The sequence below is a fragment of the Archocentrus centrarchus genome, chromosome 5, assembly GCF_007364275.1.
Source record: "Archocentrus centrarchus isolate MPI-CPG fArcCen1 chromosome 5, fArcCen1, whole genome shotgun sequence".
Classification (NCBI taxonomy): domain Eukaryota; kingdom Metazoa; phylum Chordata; class Actinopteri; order Cichliformes; family Cichlidae; genus Archocentrus; species Archocentrus centrarchus.
In genome coordinates this window covers 4,530,260-4,557,272 of record NC_044350.1, presented here as the reverse complement: position 1 = coordinate 4,557,272, position 27,013 = coordinate 4,530,260, and the positions used below count along the sequence as shown (strand labels likewise).

The following is a 27,013-nucleotide window of genomic DNA, read 5'->3' as shown; positions in this document are numbered from 1 at the left end:
CCTGCAGCACTGTCTCTGAATCGTTAATCTCCAAGCCCTTCGCGGATATCTGTAGAAACTGAACCATACAAGTGTTGCTTGACTTACAAGTGCCTAGACGTAGGTGTTTTTGGCGAGTGATCTACGCTTGGCTCGAGAAATTTATCGAGGTTGATATCTGCTGCTGTAATGGTGAGCTGCAAGAGGTAGAGATGTACGATCAAACTGCCGGGTACGGATGCTCGTCACCGGTTTTCTTGGGAGCAGTCAGCCCACAGTAACATTTCCTCCTACTTGGCTCCGCCCGCCTGAGATCATCCGATTGTATGGTCGGCTGAGACGTACCACGTCCGAACACGCCCATTACTTCCGAGTATGACCGAGCAGTGCCGGGTTCAGGCGAACGACTGACATCCTAGCAACCACAGCAAACGAATAAATTAAATAATCTATTTGCATTAAAATCAGGGTCCCTGTATCTGTCGCTCTGTGTACTTCCTCCTGACAGAACACTTATTTATCATTAGTACTGAAGTACATACTGTACTTATATGAAGAAGAAGAAGAAGAAGAAGAAACAGCCTTTATTGTCCCACAGAGGGGAAATTTGGGTGTAACAGCAGCCGCAGTTATTATAAATATAAATAAAGATATAATAATTCACACTATTAAGAAAAGAATATATATAAAATCAACAAACAAGATTAACCTTAATACTACTAATAATAATAACACTATATACAATGTACATGATGTGCCTGTGTGTTGAACCTTAACAGGCCGGACTATTTACAGTATATTATATATTATCCTACATTGTGTAGGCTATTGTGGTTTTTGTTGGGAGCAGTGATGATTATAAAGTCTTACAGCTGCTGGGAGGAAGGATCTGCGGTAACGCTCCTTTGTGCATTTAGGATGCAGCAGTCTGTCACTGAAGGAGCTCTCCAGCTCAGCAACAGTTTCATGCATGGGATGGGAGACCTTGTCCATCAGTGATGTTATTTTGGTCAGAGTCCTTCTGTCTCCCACCACCTGCACTGAGTCGAGAGGACATCCTAGGACAGAGCTGGCTTTCCTGATGAGCTTGTCTATCCTCTTCCTCTCAGCTGTAGACAAGCTGCTGCTCCAACATACTGCTGCATAGAAGATGGCTGATGCTACTACAGAGTCATAGAAGGTCTTCAGGAGTGTCCCCTGCACTCCAAAGACCTCAGCCTTCTCAGCAGGTACATGGCACTTTAAGGTGTGATGACAATACCTTATTTGATTTTTTGTCATCAATATTCAAACAATATTGATACAATAACCAACAACATCACACAAGAGTGTTCCAAAGAACATATCACCTGCAATATATTCACTGTCCACACACCCAAAGTTACAGTATGCCATGAAGGTGTTAGAGTGATTTTGGTATACATCCTGAAAACAACTTGCCTCTCGGCAGGCAACGCAAAAAGCAAAAAATGTTTTTTGACTGGCAATTCTCTTTTTTCTTTTTCTAATACAACACTGATAAGTCTTTAGCACTGCTACAATAAACATAACATTCTTTAAATCTGTTTGTAGAAAGCCATTTGTAATAGACACGTTTTACACGCAAGGCAAGATCTCACATTACATTCATTCCTGCATTCAATCCTTCCTCTTCCTGCTTGATCAGCTGAAATTCCATTACCAGAGAAATAAAATTGCAGAAATTCAACCTGGAATGGTTTTGCATTAACACTCAAAACCAGTAGAAGTACAAATTGAGCTGTTGGATGAAAATAAGATATAACACACTCGCCTTGTGGTAGAGAATCTAAACTAGCATAATGCATATTGCCAGTGCATATTGTACTTCTTATAGTGGTCATGTATGGATGGAGCGTTAAGATTTGCTGGGAAAAAGTCACCCAAAAAAAAAAAAAAAAAAAGGAAAAAAAAGAGGGAAACACATGACAACTATGTTAATATCTGGATGAAAACTAGAAAGGCTTCACAGCAGGAAACAACATGCCACAGAAAAAATGTCGTTGGATGCCATGTTTTGCTTTACAAAGAAAAGAAAAATAGCTGACAGGAGACCTAAAAGAGAAATTGCTCCATCTACTGGCTTATTATCTTATTATCATGGGCTCCGTACAGGGTGAGGATTGATGAACGTGTATCCATAAGCACAAGATGGTTTAATGGAGAGATCATAAACTGTATATTGTTGGTGTTCCTCCAAGGCGTGCTTCCATCTTCTTGGCGCTGATGAAGAGCTGGTTGTTTTTTCTCCTCACTTTTATAAATTGAACAGCCTGCTCCTTGGTCCCTAAGGCAAAATGTCCTGTTAGAGTAAGTCTTGCTGAATATCACCACAGAAGCAGCTTAATTAGCAAAATCTAATCTGACAACAGCTGTGCATTCTCTCTCATGTTTGCACCGGACTTTGATAAATTATACACCTAACACAACATCAGCTCTTTGCAAGCATGCTCTTTGCTCTGCACAGACAATATGCTAGCCAAGAACCCAGAGTGCTGTTAAATGTTAGCATGCTGACAGAAATCAAAGAAAAGATTCTAGAATGTTGCTATTATTAAAATTTCTGGATATTGTTTTAGATCAAAAGCCAGCCATCTATGCTGCCTTGTATCAGACAACCCGCCGTGCGCCACTGAAGATACTCGCCGACAAATGTTGCAATTTGCCTCAAACTCATCCCCACTGACGCTGTTCAGTTCTGGATGTGCGTCTTCCCACTCACGTCTGTATCTGTCCATACATTTTCGTTTCGTGGTGGAGTGTCGGGTGTAGTAGCGGACATTTTTAAAAGGCGCGGGTGTGTGGCGTCTGTCGCTAGGAAACGGTGACAGCAACACCAGCAGGTAACACCGGTCCGTGGCAGGCCGGGGGGGGGGGGTCCTAAGAGGATCCACGATAATTTTGCTGGCCTTAGTATTTCCGGTATTTTATTTTGTGCTTAATTTTTACATACAGTGTTGATGTGTGTGTGACAGACATGAGTATGGGACATTTTTGAAAATACGGAACAAATCGCGTCCTGTATCAGTTCAATACGGGACGCAGCATTTAATTGCCAAGGAAAGGACGATTCCATATTTTACGTGGGGGGTGGGTGGTGGCTACACTACTTACAGCTAGTGTGTAAGAGAACTCTGCTTGCCACAGTCTCACATTTCATTATTTCCTACAGGGATAATTTTACTGAGCAGGTAATTCCATGAATGAAGCACATTTGACGCTGTGTCCACGTTACGGGACCTATACGTTCACAAAACACGGCAGAGGATTTCCGGGCTGTCTCCGAAAGTTGCTGAAGTCACCGGGAAAAGTCGCTCGATTCGTCGCTAGTGGCTAGATCTGGCGAGTGAGTCGCAACGTTGTCTGCGTCCGAGGCTTTCTGTGTGAGAGCCGCCTAAAAGGGGGAAAAGCACATTTACCAAGCGGCTCCGCTGTTTGATGCTAGGCTGTGTGGGCTAGCCGGATACGCCCCCGGAGTCTTGTCGTTGCATAGCAACGAATCCTGCTAGTGACGTGACGTCACAAACATCGCAAGCGAAAGATGAAAGGCGGAATTAGAATCAAAGAATTTTATGAAAGCTACGATGCCATATAATAAAAGCATAAGTTACTGAAGTTTCAGACTTCTGAACACAGACGAGCGGAGTAACTCTACCAAGATAAATATTGTAAGAGGGAAAAAAATAATTTTAAATCGATACAATTTCATGAGAAATGGAAAGTGTGAAAAGCGTCGAGCGGTCTAAAACTGGAGAAAAAATTTCAGGAGAAAGACACGAGGTACCAGGCAAGACAATGAGCAAAGAAACACGTAACTTGACTCAAAGCCAAGAACCCACTAAAACTGGAGTGACAAAACACGGATATCAGTGTCATTGTGCATTCTGTATAATGACAATAAAGACATCCAATTCTGCTCTATTCTATTCAATGCTATATGCAACTACTGAACACAGCAATCTATTTGCATGTTCTCATGTTCCTGTGCCGGTGGCAGAAAAGAAGCCTCTTCCACTAATTGAAGAGAAGAAATGCACCACAAGTTCTAGAACTAGTGTTCTATTTTACAATACACATGCACCTCCTTATATACCTGTAGTAAAGGCAGAAATGAAGCCACTTCCACCAGTTGAAGCAAAGAAATGTACCACAAGGTCTAGAACTAGAAAATCCTCACAAGTAAAACACAGTGTAGTACCAGACAAGAAAGTGACCCCCAAAACAACGAAATTGGCTCAAAACAACAAAAAACCTCTTCTAAAAATTCAGAAGAAGCAAAAGACAGTGGAAAAACAAAGTGTGGTTCCAGACAAGAAAGTGACCCCCAAAACAATGAAACTGGCCCAAAACAACAAAAAACCTCTTCTAAAAATTCAGAAGCAAAAGACAGTGGATTCTGACAGTGGGAAAGATTTCAGAGGAAGACATACACAGGTGCCAGATAGAAAAAGGACAAAAAGCACACCAAAACTCTTCCAAGATGATACTTGTGTACAAAACCTAGTTTCAGACACTTTCGAACAAGCTGCTCCATCTACTGGCAAAGAAGTGAGGGAACCAACACCTGAGCTGGCGGAGACCCCCTCTCAGGTGTTTCATGAAACAGTGAGTGAGACTTCCATTCCTGAGCCAATTCAAAGTTCAGCCTCATGCGAAACAAAGTCTGAACTCACACAGGATGTTGAAGTGACCAGTAAAAGGCCTTCAGACAGCTCAGAGGAAGAACCAGACACTGTTGTGGTTCAAACAACACCAGAGCCTACAGAGAACAGGAAAACAGTGTTCCAACAAGTGTCAGAAACACTGAAAAAACGTTTTAAAAGAAAAATAGAACCCATATCTGAGGAGGCGTCAACATCTAAAGAGGACACCGCTGATGGTTCAAGCTCTTCTGAATCAACAGTGATATACGAGAACGCACCAGAGCAGAATGTCTATGAAGAACACAGAAGTGATGAGGTTCTGTTGCCTTCTTCTGCTAAAGAGGTGAGGGAACCAATACCTGAGCCGGTGGACAGCCCCTCTCGGGGTGTCATGAAACAGTGAGTGAGACTTCCATTCCTGAGTCAATTCAAAGTTCAGCCTCATGCGAAACAAAGTCTGAACTCACACAGGATGTTGAAGAGACCAGTGAAAGCCCTTCAGACAGCTCAGAGGAAGAACCAGACACTGTCGTGGTTCAAACAACACCAGAGCCTACAGATTCTGAGAGGAAAAGGCAAATGAAAAAAAGGAAAACTGTGTTCCAAAAAGTGTCAGAAACACTGAAAAAACGTTTTAAAAGAAAAATAGAACCCATATCTGAGGAGGCAACATCTGAAGAGGACACCGCTGATGGTTCAAGCTCTTCTGAATCAACAGTGATAGACGAGAACGCACCAGAGCAGAATGTCTATGAAGAACACAGAAGTGATGAGGTTCTGTTGCCTTCTTCTGCTAAAGAGGTGAGGGAACCAATACCTGAGCCGGTGGACAGCCCCTCTCGGGGGTGTCATGAAACAGTGAGTGAGACTTCCATTCCTGAGTCAATTCAAAGTTCAGCCTCATGCGAAACAAAGTCTGAACTCACACAGGATGTTGAAGAGACCAGTGAAAGCCCTTCAGACAGCTCAGAGGAAGAACCAGACACTGCTCAAGAGGTGAAGGAACCAATACCTGAGCCGGTGGAGAGCCCCTCTCGGGGGTTTCATGAAACAGTGAGTGAGACTTCCATTCCTGAGCCAATTCAAATTTCAGCCTCATGCGAAACAAAGTCTGAACTCACACAGGATGTTGAAGAGACCAGTGAAAGCCCTTCAGACAGCTCAGAGGAAGAACCAGACACTGTCGTGGTTCAAACAACACCAGAGCCTACAGATTCTGAGAGGAAAAGGCAAATGAAAAAAAGGAAAACAGTGTTCCAAAAAGTGTCAGAAACACTGAAAAAATGTTTTAAAAGAAAAATAGAACCCATATCTGAGGAGGCGTCAACATCTGAAGAGGACACCGCTGATGGTTCAAGCTCTTCTGAATCAACAGTGATAGACGAGAACGCACCAGAGCAGAATGTCTATGAAGAACACAGAAGTGATGAGGCTCTGTTGCCTTCTTCTGCTAAAGAGGTGAGGGAACCAATACCTGAGCTGGTGGACAGCCCCTCTCGGGGGTGTCATGAAACAGTGAGTGAGACTTCCATTCCTGAGTCAATTCAAAGTTCAGCCTCATGCGAAACAAAATCTGAACTCACACAGGATGTTGAAGAGACCAGTGAAAGCCCTTCAGACAGCTCAGAGGAAGAACCAGACACTGCTCAAGAGGTGAAGGAATCAACACCTGAGCTGGCATGGAGCCCCTCTCAGGCATTTCATGAAACAGTGAATCACCAAAATCCTGCTGGTTTCCAGCAAGCCACAGCTGAGCCACCTGAAATGGGCTATCCAGAGGCCACAGACTTTGCACACATGGAGCAGCAGCTGACAGAGTTCTTCGTGATTGTGCTAGAATATGTCAGAAATATCAGCATAACTATCTACATGGAATCAAATAATCCGCCGCCTCCATAAAGAAAAGAACAGATTGACGAGAACATCTGTAAAAGTGGTCAGTCCTGAATGCGTCCCCAAGAGTCTGACTTCAGTCTCAGCCTTCTCTACCTTAACTTTCTCACCATTCTTTTTTATCCCCCTTTCCGTCCTCTTTCTTTCCCTTCTCTTAATTACTGGTGATGGTCATGGAGGGAGTTATAATATCGGTTGACTCCCACATTAGGAAGGCGGGGTTGGGGCCTTCCTATCACCATTATGCTAACAGTAATGTGATAGTAGTAGTAATGTGAACCTAACCTGCTCGCTGACAGGTTTTATCCAACAAACACTGCCTCTCTGACTCCTCCCCTCCTGCTGCACCCAGTGGTTACAGTCAGGGGAGGCAGGTGAGGCAGTGCCTCCCCTGTCATCATGACAAGTAAAATACTAACTTAACTTAAAGAACAAGATTTCAATAATTATTTCAAAAAGGAGTGGGCAACATATTTAGAAAATAATGATGTGCCAGGAATATCACCATGTGTTCTTTGGGAAGCAGGAAAGGCAGTAATGAGGGGCAAAAATAATATCTTACTGCTCACATAAGAAAAATAAAGAAAACACACTTGTGTTAGAATTAGAACAAAAAAATAAATCAAATCTTTAGAAACCTATGCTGCCTCACCACAAGAACATATAATTAACAACCTGAGGAAACTAAAGCTGGAATTAAATGAAATAACTGATAAGAAGACACAATTTCTGTTGCAAAGGCTGCGTTTGGAAAACTTTGAACATGGAAATAAATCTGGAAAATTCTTGGCTAACCAGTTAAAACTAAATAAATTTAAAACAGCTATTTATTCTATTCAAGATTCAACTGGTAACATCACTCATGACCCACAACAAATAAATAAATCTTTTAAAGATTTTTATGAAGCTTTATACTCATCACAGACTAATCCTTCTGATGCTACCACTGAAGAATTTCTTACTAATATAAATTTACCTAAACTAAATGATGAACAGGTTGCAGCTCTGGCTTCACCTGTTTCAATGTCTGAATTCCAGGAAGCCTTAAAGCGTCTCCCAAATAATAAAGCCCCAGGTCCAGATGGTTTTCCAGCTGAGTTTTATAAAGAATTTTGGTCTGAGCTAGAACCCACTTTTTTCAGAATGGTAACTCAGATTCAGAATGATCAAACACTATCTCCAAATATAAACTCTGCTAACATTAGCCTACAGCCTACTTCTTAAACCAGTCAAAGACCCCACACTCCAATCCAGCTACTGCCTAATCTCTCATTAATGTAGATCTTTAAATAATTTGCAAAGTCCTGGCCAGAAGATTAGAAAATATTGCTCCATTTATAGTACATCCAGACCAAACAGGTTTCATCAAGAGTCGACACTCAGCCAATAATACACGCAGACTAATAAACGTAATAGATGTACGATCAAACTGCCGGGTACGGATGCTCGTCACCGGTTTTCTTGGGAGCAGTCAGCCCACAGTAACATTTCCTCCTACTTGGCTCCGCCCGCCTGAGATCATCCGATTGTATGGTCGGCTGAGACGTACCACGTCCGAACACGCCCATTACTTCCGAGTATGCCCGAGCAGTGCCGGGTTCAGGCGAACGACTGACATCCTAGCAACCACAGCAAACGAATAAATTAAATAATCTATTTGCATTAAAATCAGGGTCCCTGTATCTGTCGCTCTGTGTACTTCCTCCTGACAGAACACTTATTTATCATTAGTACTGAAGTACATACTGTACTTATATGGCACTTTAAGGTGTGATGACAATACCTTATTTGATTTTTTGTCATCAATATTCAAACAATATTGATACAATAACCAACAACATCACACAAGAGTGTTCCAAAGAACATATCACCTGCAATATATTCACTGTCCACACACCCAAAGTTACAGTATGCCATGAAGGTGTTAGAGTGATTTTGGTATACATCCTGAAAACAACTTGCCTCTCGGCAGGCAACGCAAAAAGCAAAAAATGTTTTTTGACTGGCAATTCTCTTTTTTCTTTTTCTAATACAACACTGATAAGTCTTTAGCACTGCTACAATAAACATAACATTCTTTAAATCTGTTTGTAGAAAGCCATTTGTAATAGACACGTTTTACACGCAAGGCAAGATCTCACATTACATTCATTCCTGCATTCAATCCTTCCTCTTCCTGCTTGATCAGCTGAAATTCCATTACCAGAGAAATAAAATTGCAGAAATTCAACCTGGAATGGTTTTGCATTAACACTCAAAACCAGTAGAAGTACAAATTGAGCTGTTGGATGACTAACAAGAAAATAAGATATAACACACTCGCCTTGTGGTAGAGAATCTAAACTAGCATAATGCATATTGCCAGTGCATATTGTAACTTCTTATAGTGGTCATGTATGGATGGAGCGTTAAGATTTGCTGGGAAAAAGTCACCCAAAAAAAAAAAAAAAAAAGGAAAAAAAAAGAGGGAAACACATGACAACTATGTTAATATCTGGATGAAAACTAGAAAGGCTTCACAGCAGGAAACAACATGCCACAGAAAAAATGTCGTTGGATGCCATGTTTTGCTTTACAAAGAAAAGAAAAATAGCTGACAGGAGACCTAAAAAGAGAAATTGCTCCATCTACTGGCTTATTATCTTATTATCATGGGCTCCGTACAGGGTGAGGATTGATGAACGTGTATCCATAAGCACAAGATGGTTTAATGGAGAGATCATAAACTGTATATTGTTGGTGTTCCTCCAAGGCGTGCTTCCATCTTCTTGGCGCTGATGAAGAGCTGGTTGTTTTTTCTCCTCACTTTTATAAATTGAACAGCCTGCTCCTTGGTCCCTAAGGCAAAATGTCCTGTTAGAGTAAGTCTTGCTGAATATCACCACAGAAGCAGCTTAATTAGCAAAATCTAATCTGACAACAGCTGTGCATTCTCTCTCATGTTTGCACCGGACTTTGATAAATTATACACCTAACACAACATCAGCTCTTTGCAAGCATGCTCTTTGCTCTGCACAGACAATATGCTAGCCAAGAACCCAGAGTGCTGTTAAATGTTAGCATGCTGACAGAAATCAAAGAAAAGATTCTAGAATGTTGCTATTATTAAAATTTCTGGATATTGTTTTAGATCAAAAGCCAGCCATCTATGCTGCCTTGTATCAGACAACCCGCCGTGCGCCACTGAAGATACTCGCCGACAAATGTTGCAATTTGCCTCAAACTCATCCCCACTGACGCTATTCAGTTCTGGATGTGCGTCTTCCCACTCACGTCTGTATCTGTCCATACATTTTCGTTTCGTGGTGGAGTGTCGGGTGTAGTAGCGGACATTTTTAAAAGGCGCGGGTGTGTGGCGTCTGTCGCTAGGAAACGGTGACAGCAACACCAGCAGGTAACACCGGTCCGTGGCAGGCCGGGGGGGGGGTCCTAAGAGGATCCACGATAATTTTGCTGGCCTTAGTATTTCCGGTATTTTATTTTGTGCTTAATTTTTACATACAGTGTTGATGTGTGTGTGACAGACATGAGTATGGGACATTTTTGAAAATACGGAACAAATCGCGTCCTGTATCAGTTCAGTACGGGACGCAGCATTTAATTGCCAAGTAAAGGACGATTCCATATTTTACGTGGGGGGTGGGTGGTGGCTACACTACTTACAGCTAGTGTGTAAGAGAACTCTGCTTGCCACAGTCTCACATTTCATTATTTCCTACAGGGATAATTTTACTGAGCAGGTAATTCCATGAATGAAGCACATTTGACGCTGTGTCCACGTTACGGGACCTATACGTTCACAAAACACGGCAGAGGATTTCCGGGCTGTCTCCGAAAGTTGCTGAAGTCACCGGGAAAAGTCGCTCGATTCGTCGCTAGTGGCTAGATCTGGCGAGTGAGTCGCAACGTTGTCTGCGTCCGAGGCTTTCTGTGTGAGAGCCGCCTAAAAGGGGGAAAAGCACATTTACCAAGCGGCTCCGCTGTTTGATGCTAGGCTGTGTGGGCTAGCCGGATACGCCCCCGGAGTCTTGTCGTTGCATAGCAACGAATCCTGCTAGTGACGTGACGTCACAAACATCGCAAGCGAAAGATGAAAGGCGGAATTAGAATCAAAGAATTTTATGAAAGCTACGATGCCATATAATAAAAGCATAAGTTACTGAAGTTTCAGACTTCTGAACACAGACGAGCGGAGTAACTCTACCAAGATAAATATTGTAAGAGGGAAAAAAATAATTTTAAATCGATACAATTTCATGAGAAATGGAAAGTGTGAAAAGCGTCGAGCGGTCTAAAACTGGAGAAAAAATTTCAGGAGAAAGACACGAGGTACCAGGCAAGACAATGAGCAAAGAAACACGTAACTTGACTCAAAGCCAAGAACCCACTAAAACTGGAGTGACAAAACACGGATATCAGTGTCATTGTGCATTCTGTATAATGACAATAAAGACATCCAATTCTGCTCTATTCTATTCAATGCTATATGCAACTACTGAACACAGCAATCTATTTGCATGTTCTCATGTTCCTGTGCCGGTGGCAGAAAAGAAGCCTCTTCCACTAATTGAAGAGAAGAAATGCACCACAAGTTCTAGAACTAGTGTTCTATTTTACAATACACATGCACCTCCTTATATACCTGTAGTAAAGGCAGAAATGAAGCCACTTCCACCAGTTGAAGCAAAGAAATGTACCACAAGGTCTAGAACTAGAAAATCCTCACAAGTAAAACACAGTGTAGTACCAGACAAGAAAGTGACCCCCAAAACAACGAAATTGGCTCAAAACAACAAAAAACCTCTTCTAAAAATTCAGAAGAAGCAAAAGACAGTGGAAAAACAAAGTGTGGTTCCAGACAAGAAAGTGACCCCCAAACAATGAAACTGGCCCAAAACAACAAAAAACCTCTTCTAAAAATTCAGAAGCAAAAGACAGTGGATTCTGACAGTGGGAAAGATTTCAGAGGAAGACATACACAGGTGCCAGATAGAAAAAGGACAAAAGCACACCAAAACTCTTCCAAGATGATACTTGTGTACAAAACCTAGTTTCAGACACTTTCGAACAAGCTGCTCCATCTACTGGCAAAGAAGTGAGGGAACCAACACCTGAGCTGGCGGAGACCCCCTCTCAGGTGTTTCATGAAACAGTGAGTGAGACTTCCATTCCTGAGCCAATTCAAAGTTCAGCCTCATGCGAAACAAAGTCTGAACTCACACAGGATGTTGAAGTGACCAGTAAAAGGCCTTCAGACAGCTCAGAGGAAGAACCAGACACTGTCGTGGTTCAAACAACACCAGAGCCTACAGAGAACAGGAAAACAGTGTTCCAACAAGTGTCAGAAACACTGAAAAAACGTTTTAAAAGAAAAATAGAACCCATATCTGAGGAGGCGTCAACATCTAAAGAGGACACCGCTGATGGTTCAAGCTCTTCTGAATCAACAGTGATATACGAGAACGCACCAGAGCAGAATGTCTATGAAGAACACAGAAGTGATGAGGTTCTGTTGCCTTCTTCTGCTAAAGAGGTGAGGGAACCAATACCTGAGCCGGTGGACAGCCCCTCTCGGGGGTGTCATGAAACAGTGAGTGAGACTTCCATTCCTGAGTCAATTCAAAGTTCAGCCTCATGCGAAACAAAGTCTGAACTCACACAGGATGTTGAAGAGACCAGTGAAAGCCCTTCAGACAGCTCAGAGGAAGAACCAGACACTGTCGTGGTTCAAACAACACCAGAGCCTACAGATTCTGAGCGGAAAAGGCAAATGAAAAAAGGAAAAACTGTGTTCCAAAAAGTGTCAGAAACACTGAAAAAACGTTTTAAAAAGAAAAATAGAACCCATATCTGAGGAGGCAACATCTGAAGAGGACACCGCTGATGGTTCAAGCTCTTCTGAATCAACAGTGATAGACGAGAACGCACCAGAGCAGAATGTCTATGAAGAACACAGAAGTGATGAGGTTCTGTTGCCTTCTTCTGCTAAAGAGGTGAGGGAACCAATACCTGAGCCGGTGGACAGCCCCTCTCGGGGGTGTCATGAAACAGTGAGTGAGACTTCCATTCCTGAGTCAATTCAAAGTTCAGCCTCATGCGAAACAAAGTCTGAACTCACACAGGATGTTGAAGAGACCAGTGAAAGCCCTTCAGACAGCTCAGAGGAAGAACCAGACACTGCTCAAGAGGTGAAGGAACCAATACCTGAGCCGGTGGACAGCCCCTCTCGGGGGTGTCATGAAACAGTGAGTGAGACTTCCATTCCTGAGCCAATTCAAAGTTCAGCCTCATGCGAAACAAAGTCTGAACTCCCACAGGATGTTGAAGAGACCAGTGAAAGCCTTCAGACAGCTCAGAGGAAGAACCAGACACTGTCGTGGTTCAAACAACACCAGAGCCTACAGATTCTGAGAGGAAAAGGCAAATGAAAAAAAGGAAAACAGTGTTCCAAAAAGTGTCAGAAACACTGAAAAATGTTTTAAAAGAAAAATAGAACCCATATCTGAGGAGGCGTCAACATCTGAAGAGGACACCGCTGATGGTTCAAGCTCTTCTGAATCAACAGTGATAGACGAGAACGCACCAGAGCAGAATGTCTATGAAGAACACAGAAGTGATGAGGCTCTGTTGCCTTCTTCTGCTAAAGAGGTGAGGGAACCAATACCTGAGCTGGTGGACAGCCCCTCTCGGGGGTGTCATGAAACAGTGAGTGAGACTTCCATTCCTGAGTCAATTCAAAGTTCAGCCTCATGCGAAACAAAATCTGAACTCACACAGGATGTTGAAGAGACCAGTGAAAGCCCTTCAGACAGCTCAGAGGAAGAACCAGACACTGCTCAAGAGGTGAAGGAACCAATACCTGAGCTGGTGGACAGCCCCTCTCGGGGGTGTCATGAAACAGTGAGTGAGACTTCCATTCCTGAGCCAATTCAAATTTCAGCCTCATGCGAAACAAAGTCTGAACTCACACAGGATGTTGAAGAGACCAGTGAAAGCCCTTCAGACAGCTCAGAGGAAGAACCAGACACTGCTCAAGAGGTGAAGGAATCAACACCTGAGCTGGCATGGAGCCCCTCTCAGGCATTTCATGAAACAGTGAATCACCAAAATCCTGCTGGTTCCAGCAACCCACAGCTGAGCCACCTGAAATGGGCTATCCAGAGGCCACAGACTTTGCACACATGGAGCAGCAGCTGACAGAGTTCTTCGTGATTGTGCTAGAATATGTCAGAAATATCAGCATAACTATCTACATGGAATCAAATAATCCGCCGCCTCCATAAAGAAAAGAACAGATTGACGAGAACATCTGTAAAAGTGGTCAGTCCTGAATGCGTCCCCAAGAGTCTGACTTCAGTCTCAGCCTTCTCTACCTTAACTTTCTCACCATTCTTTTTTATCCCCCTTTCCGTCCTCTTTCTTTCACTTCTCTTAATTACTGGTGATGGTCATGGAGGGAGTTATAATATCGGTTGACTCCCACATTAGGAAGGCGGGGTTGGGGCCTTCCTATCACCATTATGCTAACAGTAATGTGATAGTAGTAGTAATGTGAACCTAACCTGCTCGCTAACAGGTTTTATCCAACAAACACTGCCTCTCTGACTCCTCCCTCCTGCTGCACCCAGTGGTTACAGTCAGGGGAGGCAGGTGAGGCAGTGCCTCCCCTGTCATCATGACAAGTAAAATACTAACTTAACTTAAAGAACAAGATTTCAATAATTATTTCAAAAAGGAGTGGGCAACATATTAGAAAATAATGATGTGCCAGGAATATCACCATGTGTTCTTTGGGAAGCAGGAAAGGCAGTAATGAGGGGCAAAAATAATATCTTACTGCTCACATAAGAAAAATAAAGAAAACACACTTGTGTTAGAATTAGAACAAAAAAAAAAATCAAATCTTTAGAAACCTATGCTGCCTCACCACAAGAACATATAATTAACAACCTGAGGAAACTAAAGCTGGAATTAAATGAAATAACTGATAAGAAGACACAATTTCTGTTGCAAAGGCTGCGTTTGGAAAACTTCGAACATGGAAATAAATCTGGAAAATTCTTGGCTAACCAGTTAAAACTAAATAAATTTAAAACAGCTATTTATTCTATTCAAGATTCAACTGGTAACATCACTCATGACCCACAACAAATAAATAAATCTTTTAAAGATTTTATGAAGCTTTATACTCATCACAGACTAATCCTTCTGATGCTACCACTGAAGAATTTCTTACTAATATAAATTTACCTAAACTAAATGATGAACAGGTTGCAGCTCTGGCTTCACCTGTTTCAATGTCTGAATTCCAGGAAGCCTTAAAGCGTCTCCCAAATAATAAAGCCCCAGGTCCAGATGGTTTTCCAGCTGAGTTTTATAAAGAATTTTGGTCTGAGCTAGAACCCACTTTTTTCAGAATGGTAACTCAGATTCAGAATGATCAAACACTATCTCCAAATATAAACTCTGCTAACATTAGCCTACAGCCTACTTCTTAAACCAGTCAAAGACCCCACACTCCCATCCAGCTACTGCCTAATCTCTCATTAATGTAGATCTTTAAATAATTTGCAAAGTCCTGGCCAGAAGATTAGAAAATATTGCTCCATTTATAGTACATCCAGACCACACATACTATCACGCATGCCTACTGATGTTACTGTGCTGTTCATATGCCAAAGCCTGATTAAAGTACACAACTGCATGTGATGGGCTGCTGAGTGTTCTGATCGACACACCGGGAAGACACCCCAATATCACCTATACAGTCCTTTCTGCTAGCGCTATCTAACAGTACCAGACAGGCCTGCCCACTCTCTCCCTCACTTTTTGTCATTTTCATTGATCACTAGCAGTAGCAGCAATCTGTCAACATGCAACTATTAAAGGGATTCAAGCTGAAAATACAGGCCATAAAATAAGCCTTTATGCCGATGATGTATTACTTTCCTTGGAAGTTCACAAGCTTCTCTTCTGAAGGCAATCACACTGATAGATAGCGTAATCTGATATAGATGAAGACCTATCAATTGGGCTAAATCAACAGTTTTGCCTCTGAATTGTAATTTCAGAACACCTCCAGGGCTCCACTAAAATCAGGCAATATTAGATATTTAGGCATCAATTTTTCCACCATGCTCTCAGGACTTGATACGATTAAATCATATCCCCCTATTAAAACAATAGAGGATGATCTCACACGTTGGAATAGTTTACCTATATCACTCATGGGAAGAGTTGCCACCATTAAAATGATGGTTTTACCAAAAATTAATCATCTATTCTCACTGATTTCTAATAAACTTTGTTGCTTGGTTTAAGTCTCTAGACTCAAACATCTCAAAATTTCTCTGGAAAAAAAAACATCACGAATTAGTTTGAAAACTTTACAAAAGCCAAACACAGTGCAGTCTAAAACTAGTTTTATTTCTGTTTCTTTGGGAGTAGATTGCAGTACATTTCAAAGTGGATCAATTCAAATTCATTAGACAACCCATGGTTGGATTTAGAACCGGCACTTTCTGGAAAGTAAAAATCTCAGATCTACCTTTCATTAGCCCCAGTATTAAGCATCATAACTGCTTTAAAAGCCTTAGTATTAACACCTCGCTCAGCCTGGTGGGAATTTTAAAAAATAAGTCTTCACTTATCCCCTGTAAATTAACACCCATTTGGAACAATCCAGATATCTGTCAGAAAAAGAAAATGCTGAATTTTCCATAAATTATTTTTGTGATTTAATTTGGGTATGCTTTTTCAGGCGTTTTGTTGATTTTGGAGGCGGCCAGTTAACAGGTTAAATTAAAAAACTTCGTAAAGATTCTAAAGATACTTTAGTCGCCTTTAATGTGTGTGTGTGTGTGTGTGTGTGTGTGTGTATACAGCTATACATGTGTAAGAGTATGTTTATGTATATATATTCTTTGTGGTGCACTAGTTTCTAACCGCAATATTTAATGATTTGACCTGTGGATCTGGGCCCTGTGTATGTGTTTATTTGCTTTGTTTGAGAAATGGAAAGAGTGAAAGTGCTGGGGCTCTAAAACTGGAGAAATTCAGGAGAAAGACATGAGGTACCAGACAAGACAATGAACAAAGAAACACATAACTTGCCCCAAAATCAAAAAACCACAAAAACTTGAGTGACAGAACAAGGATGTCATTCTACATTCTGTGTGGTGACAGTAAAGCCATTCAGTTCTGCTCTATTTTATTCAATGCTATGTGCAACTACACACAAAAAAATGAAGGTAATATTTTGTACCCAAAAGTACTTCTATCAGGAAAATTCTCTTTAAGTACAGAGATGGACCCTTGGGTTGATTTCTATGGACCATCAGAGGTACAAAATCACTGCTCAGAGCAAAATGGTACAAAATTGTACCAGCAGAAGTCCGTGTTGGGTGGGGTGTTTCCTCCCAGATGACAAAAAGGCACCAGAAATGGAAAATGGCGGGGAACCGCTAGGGGCGCGTCATGGAGTAGACGTGGAAACCACGAGGTCCCAACTTTTTTTTACTAAAATAGCTTATAAATCACCCAAAACAGCCCAATTTTTGGATATTCTGGGTTGCAACTGGAGAGTCGACGTTATTTCACGCACTTCTGCCTTGTCTTGAAGCAAAATGCCGTCTAAACCATCTGCTAAAGGTGCGCAAGCTAACAACTCGGGAGGCTGAAAGCAAGCTGGTATAGACCAGGCCATGCTGCTTACATTCCGCGATATTGTTAAAGAAGTAATTCGAGAGGAAAATGAAAACCTGCGAGGGAGAAATTAAAGAGGAAATCACCAAAGCCATTTCACCCATTCAAGCTGCTATTGACGATTTCACAAAGAAAATGGGAGATTATGAAGAAGGCCTGGAGAATTTGGACAAGCGCTTGGAAGTTGTGGAAACTTGCTGTGTGGACCTAAACAACCAATATAAAAATTATTGGCAAAAACAGACGACTTGGAAAACAGGGGGAGACGTTGTAACCTACGCATACTGGGAGTACCTGAAGGAATGAGCAAGGAAACCCCACCAGATCATTGCTGACCTGTTACTTGACGTCCTGGGTGGTCCTGGTGGTCTGGAAAAGGCTCCGCTCCTAGACAGAGCTCACCGAACGGCAGCGGCGGTACCCCGGGAGGGACAGCGTCCGCGGGCATTTATCGTGCGCATCCATTACTATCAGGAGAAGGAGCGGATACAACAACTGGCTAGACGGAAAGGCAAGTTGGAGTTCCGAGGGGAGCAGATTTTCATCTTCCCCGACTACAGCGCCGACCTGTCCAGGTGCCGGCCGCTTTTAACGGGGTAAAGGAAGCTGCTACAGAAAAAAGACGGAGTTCGCTATGGTCTTCTTTATCCTGCCCGTTTTCTGATCTCCATCAACGGCAAAACAAAAGTGTTTGACTCCCTGAGACGGCAAAAAAATTTTGTGGAATCTAAACTTGGTACCTCTCCTGAGTGATCAGTACAGGAAAGGCTGTGAGGGTACGAGACGGTACTGTTAATTGTTTACACTATGTGGAACTTGGGACTTTTATGTTAAAACACTGCTAATTCTTTAAATGGGGGATTCTCTGTCTCTAGACTTTGGTTGTTGTTTTATTATTATTATTACTTAGCTGATGGTTCTCTGGTTCGACTGAAAAACTTCAAGAGACACTCCCGCATCTACAGATTGATGTCCATGGATGGTGCGTTTGTTTGTATTTCTGGGACAGCTGAGCGAACAGCGATGATGGTAGACTGTGTGTAAAAACGATCTGCCCCTCCCGCCCGAACCAGCGTATATTAGACTATAAACAAGCGCACCCTATGCTGCTTTGTTGTTTTGGTTGTTTTAGGAGCTGGTTCTCATCTTTGGAAATGAAACGTACGCTCGATATATGTTTGATGTTGTGACTTTCTCTATTGCACTTTGGGGTTAATGGGTGATTTATAGTTTACACCTATCTCTTCTTATTTGGGACGGTGGTTGAGTTTATGGTGAACGGTTCTTTTAGAAAGCAGAGAGGCTTTGGGGATGTTGTGTTTGTCAGTTGGGGACAACACTGAATGTGAAAGGATGGGTGGGTATATGTGTTTGTTTTTTTTTGTTTTGTTTTTTTTTTGTTTTGTTTTGTTTTGTTTTTTTGTTTTTTATCTTCATTTACTACTTATACAGATGCTGGCCAACCACAAACTTACAACGTACACCAATGACAAGACTAACCAATATGGCTGGACCAATCCTTCTCATCATATATGTGGATGTCGACTTCCACTGACCATACCTCTACCTCTGTAAGTAATACTTGCCATGTTAATTTTGTTTGCTGGAATGTGAAGGGATTGAATCACCCAGTGAAACGGAACAAGGTACTTTCTCATCTCTGCCGCCTTAAGGCACATATAGCATTTTTGCAAGAAACGCACCTTAAAGATATAGATCATCCAAGGCTTAAAAGAAGTTGGGTTGGACAGATTTTTCATTCCAGTTTTACTGGTAAAGCGCGAGGTGCAGCAATTCTGGTCAATAAAAATACTCCATTTATAGTATCGGATACAATGACTGACTCGAATGGTCGTTACGTGATTGTGTCTGGGTCACTTTTTAACATACCTATTATTCTAGCAAATATATACGCCCCTAACTTTGATGACCCTAAATTCTTCAACAACTTGATTAACTCCCTCCCTCTAATTGATACTCACCAATTGATACTCGGAGGAGACATGAATACTGTCATGGACTCAGTGTTGGATCTTTCCTCGACCAAAACCTTTTCACTCCCGAAATCCTCCATAGTTTTAGTCTTTTTTGCAGAGTTATGGTGCTGTGGATGTGTGGCGATACCTACACCCACATACCTGACAATACTCCTTTTACTCTGCAGTCCATCAAACGTATTCACGTATAGATTATTTGTTTGTAGATAAAAAATTACTTCCTAATGTTAAAGCTTGTAGATATGATAGCATAGTTATATCTGACCATTGCCCGTTTATTTTGGAACTTAGTTTTCCAGACAAACGCTCTGTGTATTCTTGGCGACTTAACCCTCTTCTTTTGTCAGACAAAGAATTTGTAGAATATATTTCGGAACAAATCAAGTTTTCTTAGAAGTGAACATCTCACCTGGAATAGCTTTTAGTACAGTCTGGGAAAGCTTGAAAGCTTTCTTACGCGTCACATAATATCTTACTGTTCACACACCAAGAAACAAAAGGTGAAACGCTTAACTGAACTGACAAATTTGATCTCCCAATTAGATAAACAGCATTCCATGACTCCATCTCCGGATTTGTATAAACAAAGACTGACCTTGCAAACTGAGTTCAATTTAAGTTCCACTGAACAATCTGAACGTATGATTCTTAGTCTAGAGGAATGTGGTATGACATGGGGAGAAAGCATCTACTATATTGGCACATCAGCTCCGCAGATCCGAAACTTCACATTTAATTCCTGAAATTAAAACCCAATCCGGACAGGTCACTACAGATCCATTAAAAATAAATGAGAGTTTTAAAATATTTTACTCTAACCTTTATGAATCAGAATCTTTAAAAATGCCTGAACTGTTTGATACTTTTTTTGAAAAGATGGCGATTCCAACTTTAGACGCTACACTTAGGGAGCAATTGGAAGAACAGATTACCATAGAGGAAATTAAATTGGCAATTAACTCAATGCAGAATGCAAGATCTCCAGGGCCAGATGGCTATCCAGTTGAATTTTTCAAGACCTTTAAAGATAGTTTGTGTCCGTTATTACGAGATATGTTTATTGAATCATTTAATTTGCAATGTCTTCCCCCAATACTTCGTCAAGCTACTATTTCTTTATTACTGAAACCAAATAAAGATCCACTTGAGTGTTCTTCATATCGCCCAATTTCGCTGTTAAATGTGGACCTAAAAATATTGTCTAAGATCCTGGCTCTCAGGCTAGAACAATGCTTACCTCATATTGTTTCTTCTGATCAAACAGGATTTATAAAGAGTAGACATGGCTTTTTCAATTTACGTAGATTTTTTAACATATTATACACGGAGTCAACTGTAACCCCTGAAGTCGCCATATCGCTTGACGCTGAAAAGGCTTTTGACCGGGTGGAGTGGGACTATCTATTTTACATATTAAATAAATTTGGATTTGGCCCTAATTTCATCTCTTGGGTTCAGGTACTTTATTCCTCGCCTATGGCGTGTGTTCGAACAAATTCATTATACTCCTGTTTATTCCCACTCCACCGCGGACCAGGCAGGGGTGTCCTCTGTCCCCTCTTTTACTTGCGTTAGCAATTGAACCTCTTGGCAATTAAGTTGCGAGCAGAAGATAATGTTAAAGGTATTTACAGAGCTAATCAGGAGCACAAAATATCTTTATATGCTGATGACCTCCTGCTGTATGTTCGGACCCTTTGTGCTCTCTTCCCCATGCTCTTGCTATATTTGAACGGTTCAGCACTGTTTCCGGTTACAAATTGAATTTACATAAAAGTGAACTATTTATTATAATTCTAAAGCCAGGAAGATTTCATACACAAATATTCCTTTCAGAGTTAAATCGGATTATGTGACTTACCTGGGGGTCAAAGTTACTCACAAATATAAAGATCTCTTCAAAAAGAACTTTGTACCACTTCTTGAAATACTAAAATAGACCTTCAAAGGTGGAATAACCTACCGCTATCATTAATAGGCCGGGTTAATTCCGTAAAAATGAACATATTGCCCAAGTTCCTTTATTTATTTCAGTGCATTCCATGTTATATCCCAAAAAACTTTTTTGTAACACTAGATAAACAGGTTTCTACATTTGTTTGGAATGGTAAATATACCAGAATACGTAAAGATCTCATGCAGAGACCTAGATCTGTGGGCGGACTGGCTTTGCCAAATTTCCAGTCTTATTACTGGGCAGCAAATATACGAAATATGCTATATTGGATCAGTGACTTTCCTACGGAAACTCCGTCTTGGCTTCGGATTGAGTCGTCTAACTGTGGCCAGACTAGCCTATCTGCTTTGTTGACCTCCGCTCTCCCTTTAGACGTATGTACCTATAAATGTAATCCTCTGTTATATAATTCCCTGAGAATCTGGGTGCAGTGTAGGAAAAGATTCGGGCTACATGTCATGTCAATTAAAACTCCTATCTGCTCAAACCATATGTTCCCACCTTCTGTATCTGATTCTGCTTTAAAATTTGGAAAAGACACGGATTAAGTATGTTAAACACCTTTCATTGACAGGACATTTGCATCATTTACACAACTTGTGGAACAGTTTAATATCCCACGTGCACATTTTTTCCGCTACTTGCAATTGCGGCACTTCGTTAAGAATGCATATCCCTCATTTCCTGAACTACCCGAGGAAACAGCTCTGGAAAAAATCATAGGTATAAACATTCATAAGAGAGGGGTAATTAAGGAGATCTACTCTATATTGTTAGACTTACAATCTCCCTCTCTTTCCATTATTAAGTCTCATTGGGAGAAAGATCTTGCAGTTACATTAACAGATGAGCTTTGGCAATCCATTCTTCATAGGGTACACTCCTCTTCTATATGTGCTAGACACGGGCTCATTCAGTTTAAGGTCCTGCACCGGTTACATATCTCTAAAGAAAAGCTAGCAAGGTTTTATCCAGGGACTGATCCCTTGTGTAACCGATGCAGATCAGAAGTAGGTTCCCTTATTCATACTTTCTGGGCGTGTTCAAAACTTCACACCTATTGGACATCTATATTCAATACACTCTCAGAAATATATGACTGTAAAATTGACCCCTCGGCTCTACGTAACTGCAATTTTTGGAGTCACACCTCCAAACATTCTACTTTCTAAGAATAATACAAATACGGTAGCTTTTGCTACGTTGATTGCGAGACGTCTTATACTTTTGAGGTGGAAACAGGAGGCCCCTCCTACACATGAACAATGGCTTGCAGAGATTATGAGGTTTCTACATTTAGAAAAGATGAGATGCACACTGGCAGGTTCAACTGCTAGATTTGTTAAGGCATGGCAACCATTTGTACAATACATGGAAACATTCAGGATGAGTACCCCATCATAGCTAAACTACTGATATTTCCTTTTAGTTGGCTGTAAAGATAATACATTTTTGCATTTTTATTTGTTTTTTTTGTTTTTTGTTTTTTTTTTTGTTTTTTTTTTGTTTGTTTGTTTTTTTTGTTTTTTTTTTGTTGTTGTTTTGTTTATGTCTCATGTATGTGCTTTATATATTAGAGTGGACAGCGATGTATAAATCTTGAATGCTGTAAAGAATGCGCTGTGAAAATTGATAATAAAGTTATTAAAAAAAAAAAAAAAGAAATGTAAAATGGCGAACTGTCTGGTTTTATGCAGCCTATCCACCAAAGAACATATTCAAAAAATATCAAAAGCTGTAATCTAAATGAACGAAGATGAGGCAAGAAGATTCAATGGTAAGTAATCTAACCTATTTATGTTCATGGTCTAACTCAATCTCCATTAATTTAAATTTTACCAGTACCTAGCATGTTATGAGTACAGGACATTACCCAACTTCTCTGCAATTTCAGTATATTAGTATTTTAGTGAAATTACCATCACAAGAGCTAAGTAAATAAATTTTTTTGTGTTTAAGTACTTGTTTGGGGCTTGTATTTGCTGTGCTCTCTCCTTTAAAGCTCCCTTCAGCTCAGCTATGCCGTCTATCCTTAAAAAAATAAAAAAAAAAACCTCAGCTAAAGTTACTTGAACTTGAAGCTGCATTTCTGCCCTTCAACATCTGCCTTCTGTCATCATTTCAAAGAAGGCTTTGCTTGCGGTCTTGCCAAATGTACTTAAGCTTGCACAGGGAAAGTCTGTGCTGGCACAACACTACAATGATGCAAGAAAGGATGCCCTGTCCTGTCTTCTATTCAGTTCTCTTTTTGTTTAGATTTTATGTTAAAGTTAAATAAAATACATGAGAATGGACAGGTTCACATTTCAGTATTGATCTTGTTTTATATTGAAATGAACTGATTTTAATTATACATTTCCATAAATAAAGAATATTTTTGTGAATGTAGGGGTTTGTTTTTGTCTCTCAAAAGGTACCATTAGCCCATGTCGCTGCAGCTGTACCTCGTTGGGTACATAATTTGTACCTTTGTAATGGGTACAGTTTTGTACCTGTACATAAAGGCACATATTTGTCACCAGAGGTACAGAAATGTTCTTTTAAAGGTACAGACAATAAGGTACAAAATTGTTCCTAGGTTCAGAGGTACAATGTTGTACTCCAGTAGGGTACAGCTGGAGTGACAAAGCCTTCATACCTTTTTAGGTCCATTCTCGTCCCTCTATTTCTTAGCATGTACTGAACACAACAATCCAAACTCTTAAGGAAGGGAAACAGGGAGGAAAGACTGAGCTTTATGAAATTACACAAGAACTGAACTGAAAATCAGTGGCAACAAGTCTGATATGGAGTCATCAATCCAAATGTTAAATCTTTGCTTCAAATCTTCATCCATACGTATGGAGGAGGTCAGGACAGAGGTGCACAGTCAGTGTCTACAGCCATCTTCACCATGCAATACCATCTGGAAAAGTCTGATTGGCAACAGCTTCGTTTTTTTAGCAATGATCCCAAACACACTGCCAGAGCAGGAAAATGCCAAAACAAAAATCTGCCTTTATTTGCAGTAGAAATTGTTGAAACTTATCAAATCCTCACGATCTTTACTTTATCATAGAAACATGTAAAAAAGAATGGGGATGAAAATAGAAGCAGCAAAGAGCAGGAAAACAATTTAGTGCCATTGCTAAAGGTTTGGATGAGTGCACTTGAGTGGTCAAAGTCTGCTGCTTGTTGCCACAGTGCTGCTTTACAGGTGCATTAGTTGTTGAGATAGATTCCGGGGCTCACACACACCCTGTTCACACAACATCTGAACAAAGAATAAGATCAACACTTTGTTGTTCTTGAACTCTGGGAAATGACAGAATATATCTATCGAAATGCAAACCAAAAAAGCTTGGATTCAAAACAGCAGCAACAGCTTGCTCTCTTATAAAGGCCAGTGTAGGAAAAGCCACACAATCCGAAGTCATCATTTGAAAAGCTTATTCGTGTTCAAATAGCGCCTTGTACAAATTCAAATGCTTGCACACCATTTCTTACATTAACGAATAGCATCTTAATACAGTAGCAAGGACCTCCGAATCACAGGCCAACTCATTTGGGAAAAGCCACTCAACGGGCTGGCTAATAGCCCAGTGCTGCTTCCCTGCGGTTAGCGCTTCACAATTCAATATAAGCCTTCAACAATACAACACATTACAAGCTCATAGTTGAACATCATAGCAACAAAACAATATACATACAAACAGCATTCTTACCTAGCACGACGATCAATACAAGCTTTAACGCTCTTCCATGGAAAACAGCAAGAGCAGCTCACACAGGTTAGCTGTGCCAAAGCTACACAGCCACTCAGCTCATAGCCCCTCCCGCCACTGGAACGTCCACTTCAAATAGCGCCTTGAGCACCATTCTTTCGGTAGTGGCTGGGTAGTACGGTGGCCCTGAAGTGCAAACCACAACAACATTAACTAAGCACAACAACATTAACGAAAGCACAATTACAAATTACAAAAGCACAACAACATTAACGAAAGCACAAACAACATTAACGAAAGCACAATTACAAATTACAAAAGCACAACAACATTAACTAGGGATGCACCGATATGAAAATTTAGGCCGATACCGATATCCGATAATAACTTTGCTTTATGGCCGATTACCGATATTTTCCGATATCGATATATGTTTCTGAGATGATAAAATTTTGTATAGACTGAAAATCATGCAAGCTGAATTTTTGAACATCTTCCTTTATTATCAGAACATTTTTTTAGTTCCCCATAACAGGGTTACAGCCTGTAACCCCTGTAACTTACAGGGCTACCATTTTTCAAGAAATGCCGAAACACTGAAACACAAGCAAAAATAAAAAAACAAGTCAATTTCAAGACCCATAGAAATGCTCAATCAACTGTGACATAACTGTAATTCAAAAGTGGTGGTCTTTGCACATTTCCAACTTAAAGCAGCCACAGTGTACTCAAAGTAAATGTCCCAAACACTGAAACAGTGTTTTCAACACTGTGAAATAGTAATTTATAGTCCAGGCCTACTTCAGCAAAGGCAGGTTTTTTTTCACAAAGAGAAGCATTTCTGCTTTCTCGCATTGGATCCTGTTTCTCTTTTCATCAACAATATGTGATGCAGCAGAGAAGAGACGTTCACTGTCCACACTTGTACATGGAGCTGAAGGGTACTTTGCATGCTGCTCTGGCCAGAGCAGGAAAGCAGGACTTGTTGCTCTTCCAATACTGCAGTGGGTTCTCACTTCTGGGATGAGGGGCTCACTCAGATAGCCATGCACCTACAGGAATATAGACAAGTGTATTACTATGACTGTCTGAAAGCACCAGCAATCGAGACATTAAAACATTGTCCTCCTCCACTTAAGAGCTTTGATGAATTTTGCTTTAAGGAGATTACCAGTGCTACAGATCAACCTCAAGGGGGAAGAGAAGCATTACTTAATAATATTTTTTACAACAATTTGCTTTTTCATGTAAGTCATTTTTACAGTCTTGGCTATTTGAATAAAAGACATGATGTGATAATACTATACCTGCACACTTATGTGGCTCCTCAGGCCTGCCTGGTGTTCCATGGTTGAGTTTTCCTCCAGAATTTCATCATGCATGTCAAGAAGCGACTTTCCCTCCTCCTCACTTTTTCTCATCTTCTTTTGCGGTTCTGTGCCCGGTGTCTCCGTAGCGCTGTAAGTCATTTTGTCCACTTGCTTCTGGAGCATATTTACCGCCGCTTGCTTGGTGACCGTGTCAAAATAACGGTCTTTGTACCGGGGGTCAGTGATCGTTGCCAAGTAGTAAAGCGGCTCAGAGAAAGCGAATTCAAATCGCTTGTTCACAGCTCCAATAGAGTGTGCTTTGCTGTGCGCACCCCACTGTCCGTGTCAGCTGCCTTGCTCAGCAAACGTTGCAATGCCACAACTGATGGAATCACGTCCGCAGCAGTAGCCAAATGTGAGCTGATCTCCCTCGTTAATTGTTCAAATGGACTGAGAAGCGTGTTCATGTTTTCAACGAGGCCCCACTGATACGCACTAAAACAAGTAGGCAGCTCATGGTCTGCTCCATACACACCGAGCACGCACTTTTGGTCCAGGAGACTTTTTCACCATGTAAAAGTACTGTTCCATCTGGTAGCGACATCTTGCTGTAGCACCATGGTTTTCATGCCTAACTCTTGCTGTATGTCTCTCAGCCGAGAGGTGGCAAAAATGTCCAACTATTTTCCTCCCGATATCCACACAGTCAGAAATGCTCCACTGGCTTAACACTCCATCATGCACTGCTAACTGTAGCGTGTGAGCCATGCAGCCCAGGCTTTTAACACCGCACTCCTCCATTGCCTTC

At 41.1% G+C, this 27,013-nt stretch overlaps 1 protein-coding gene across 1 annotated transcript; it reads left to right on the top strand.

Moving 5' to 3' along the window:
- The first annotated feature begins 5,045 nt into the window (after nt 1-5,045).
- LOC115780869 (sarcalumenin-like) lies at nt 5,046-6,707 on the top strand. The gene is made up of 2 exons (XM_030730291.1): nt 5,046-5,693; nt 5,766-6,707. Exons 1-2 carry the CDS (start codon nt 5,220-5,222, stop codon nt 6,537-6,539), a joined length of 1,248 nt encoding a protein of 415 aa, XP_030586151.1. The 5' UTR covers nt 5,046-5,219; the 3' UTR covers nt 6,540-6,707.
- The last annotated feature ends 20,306 nt before the right edge of the window (nt 6,708-27,013 follow it).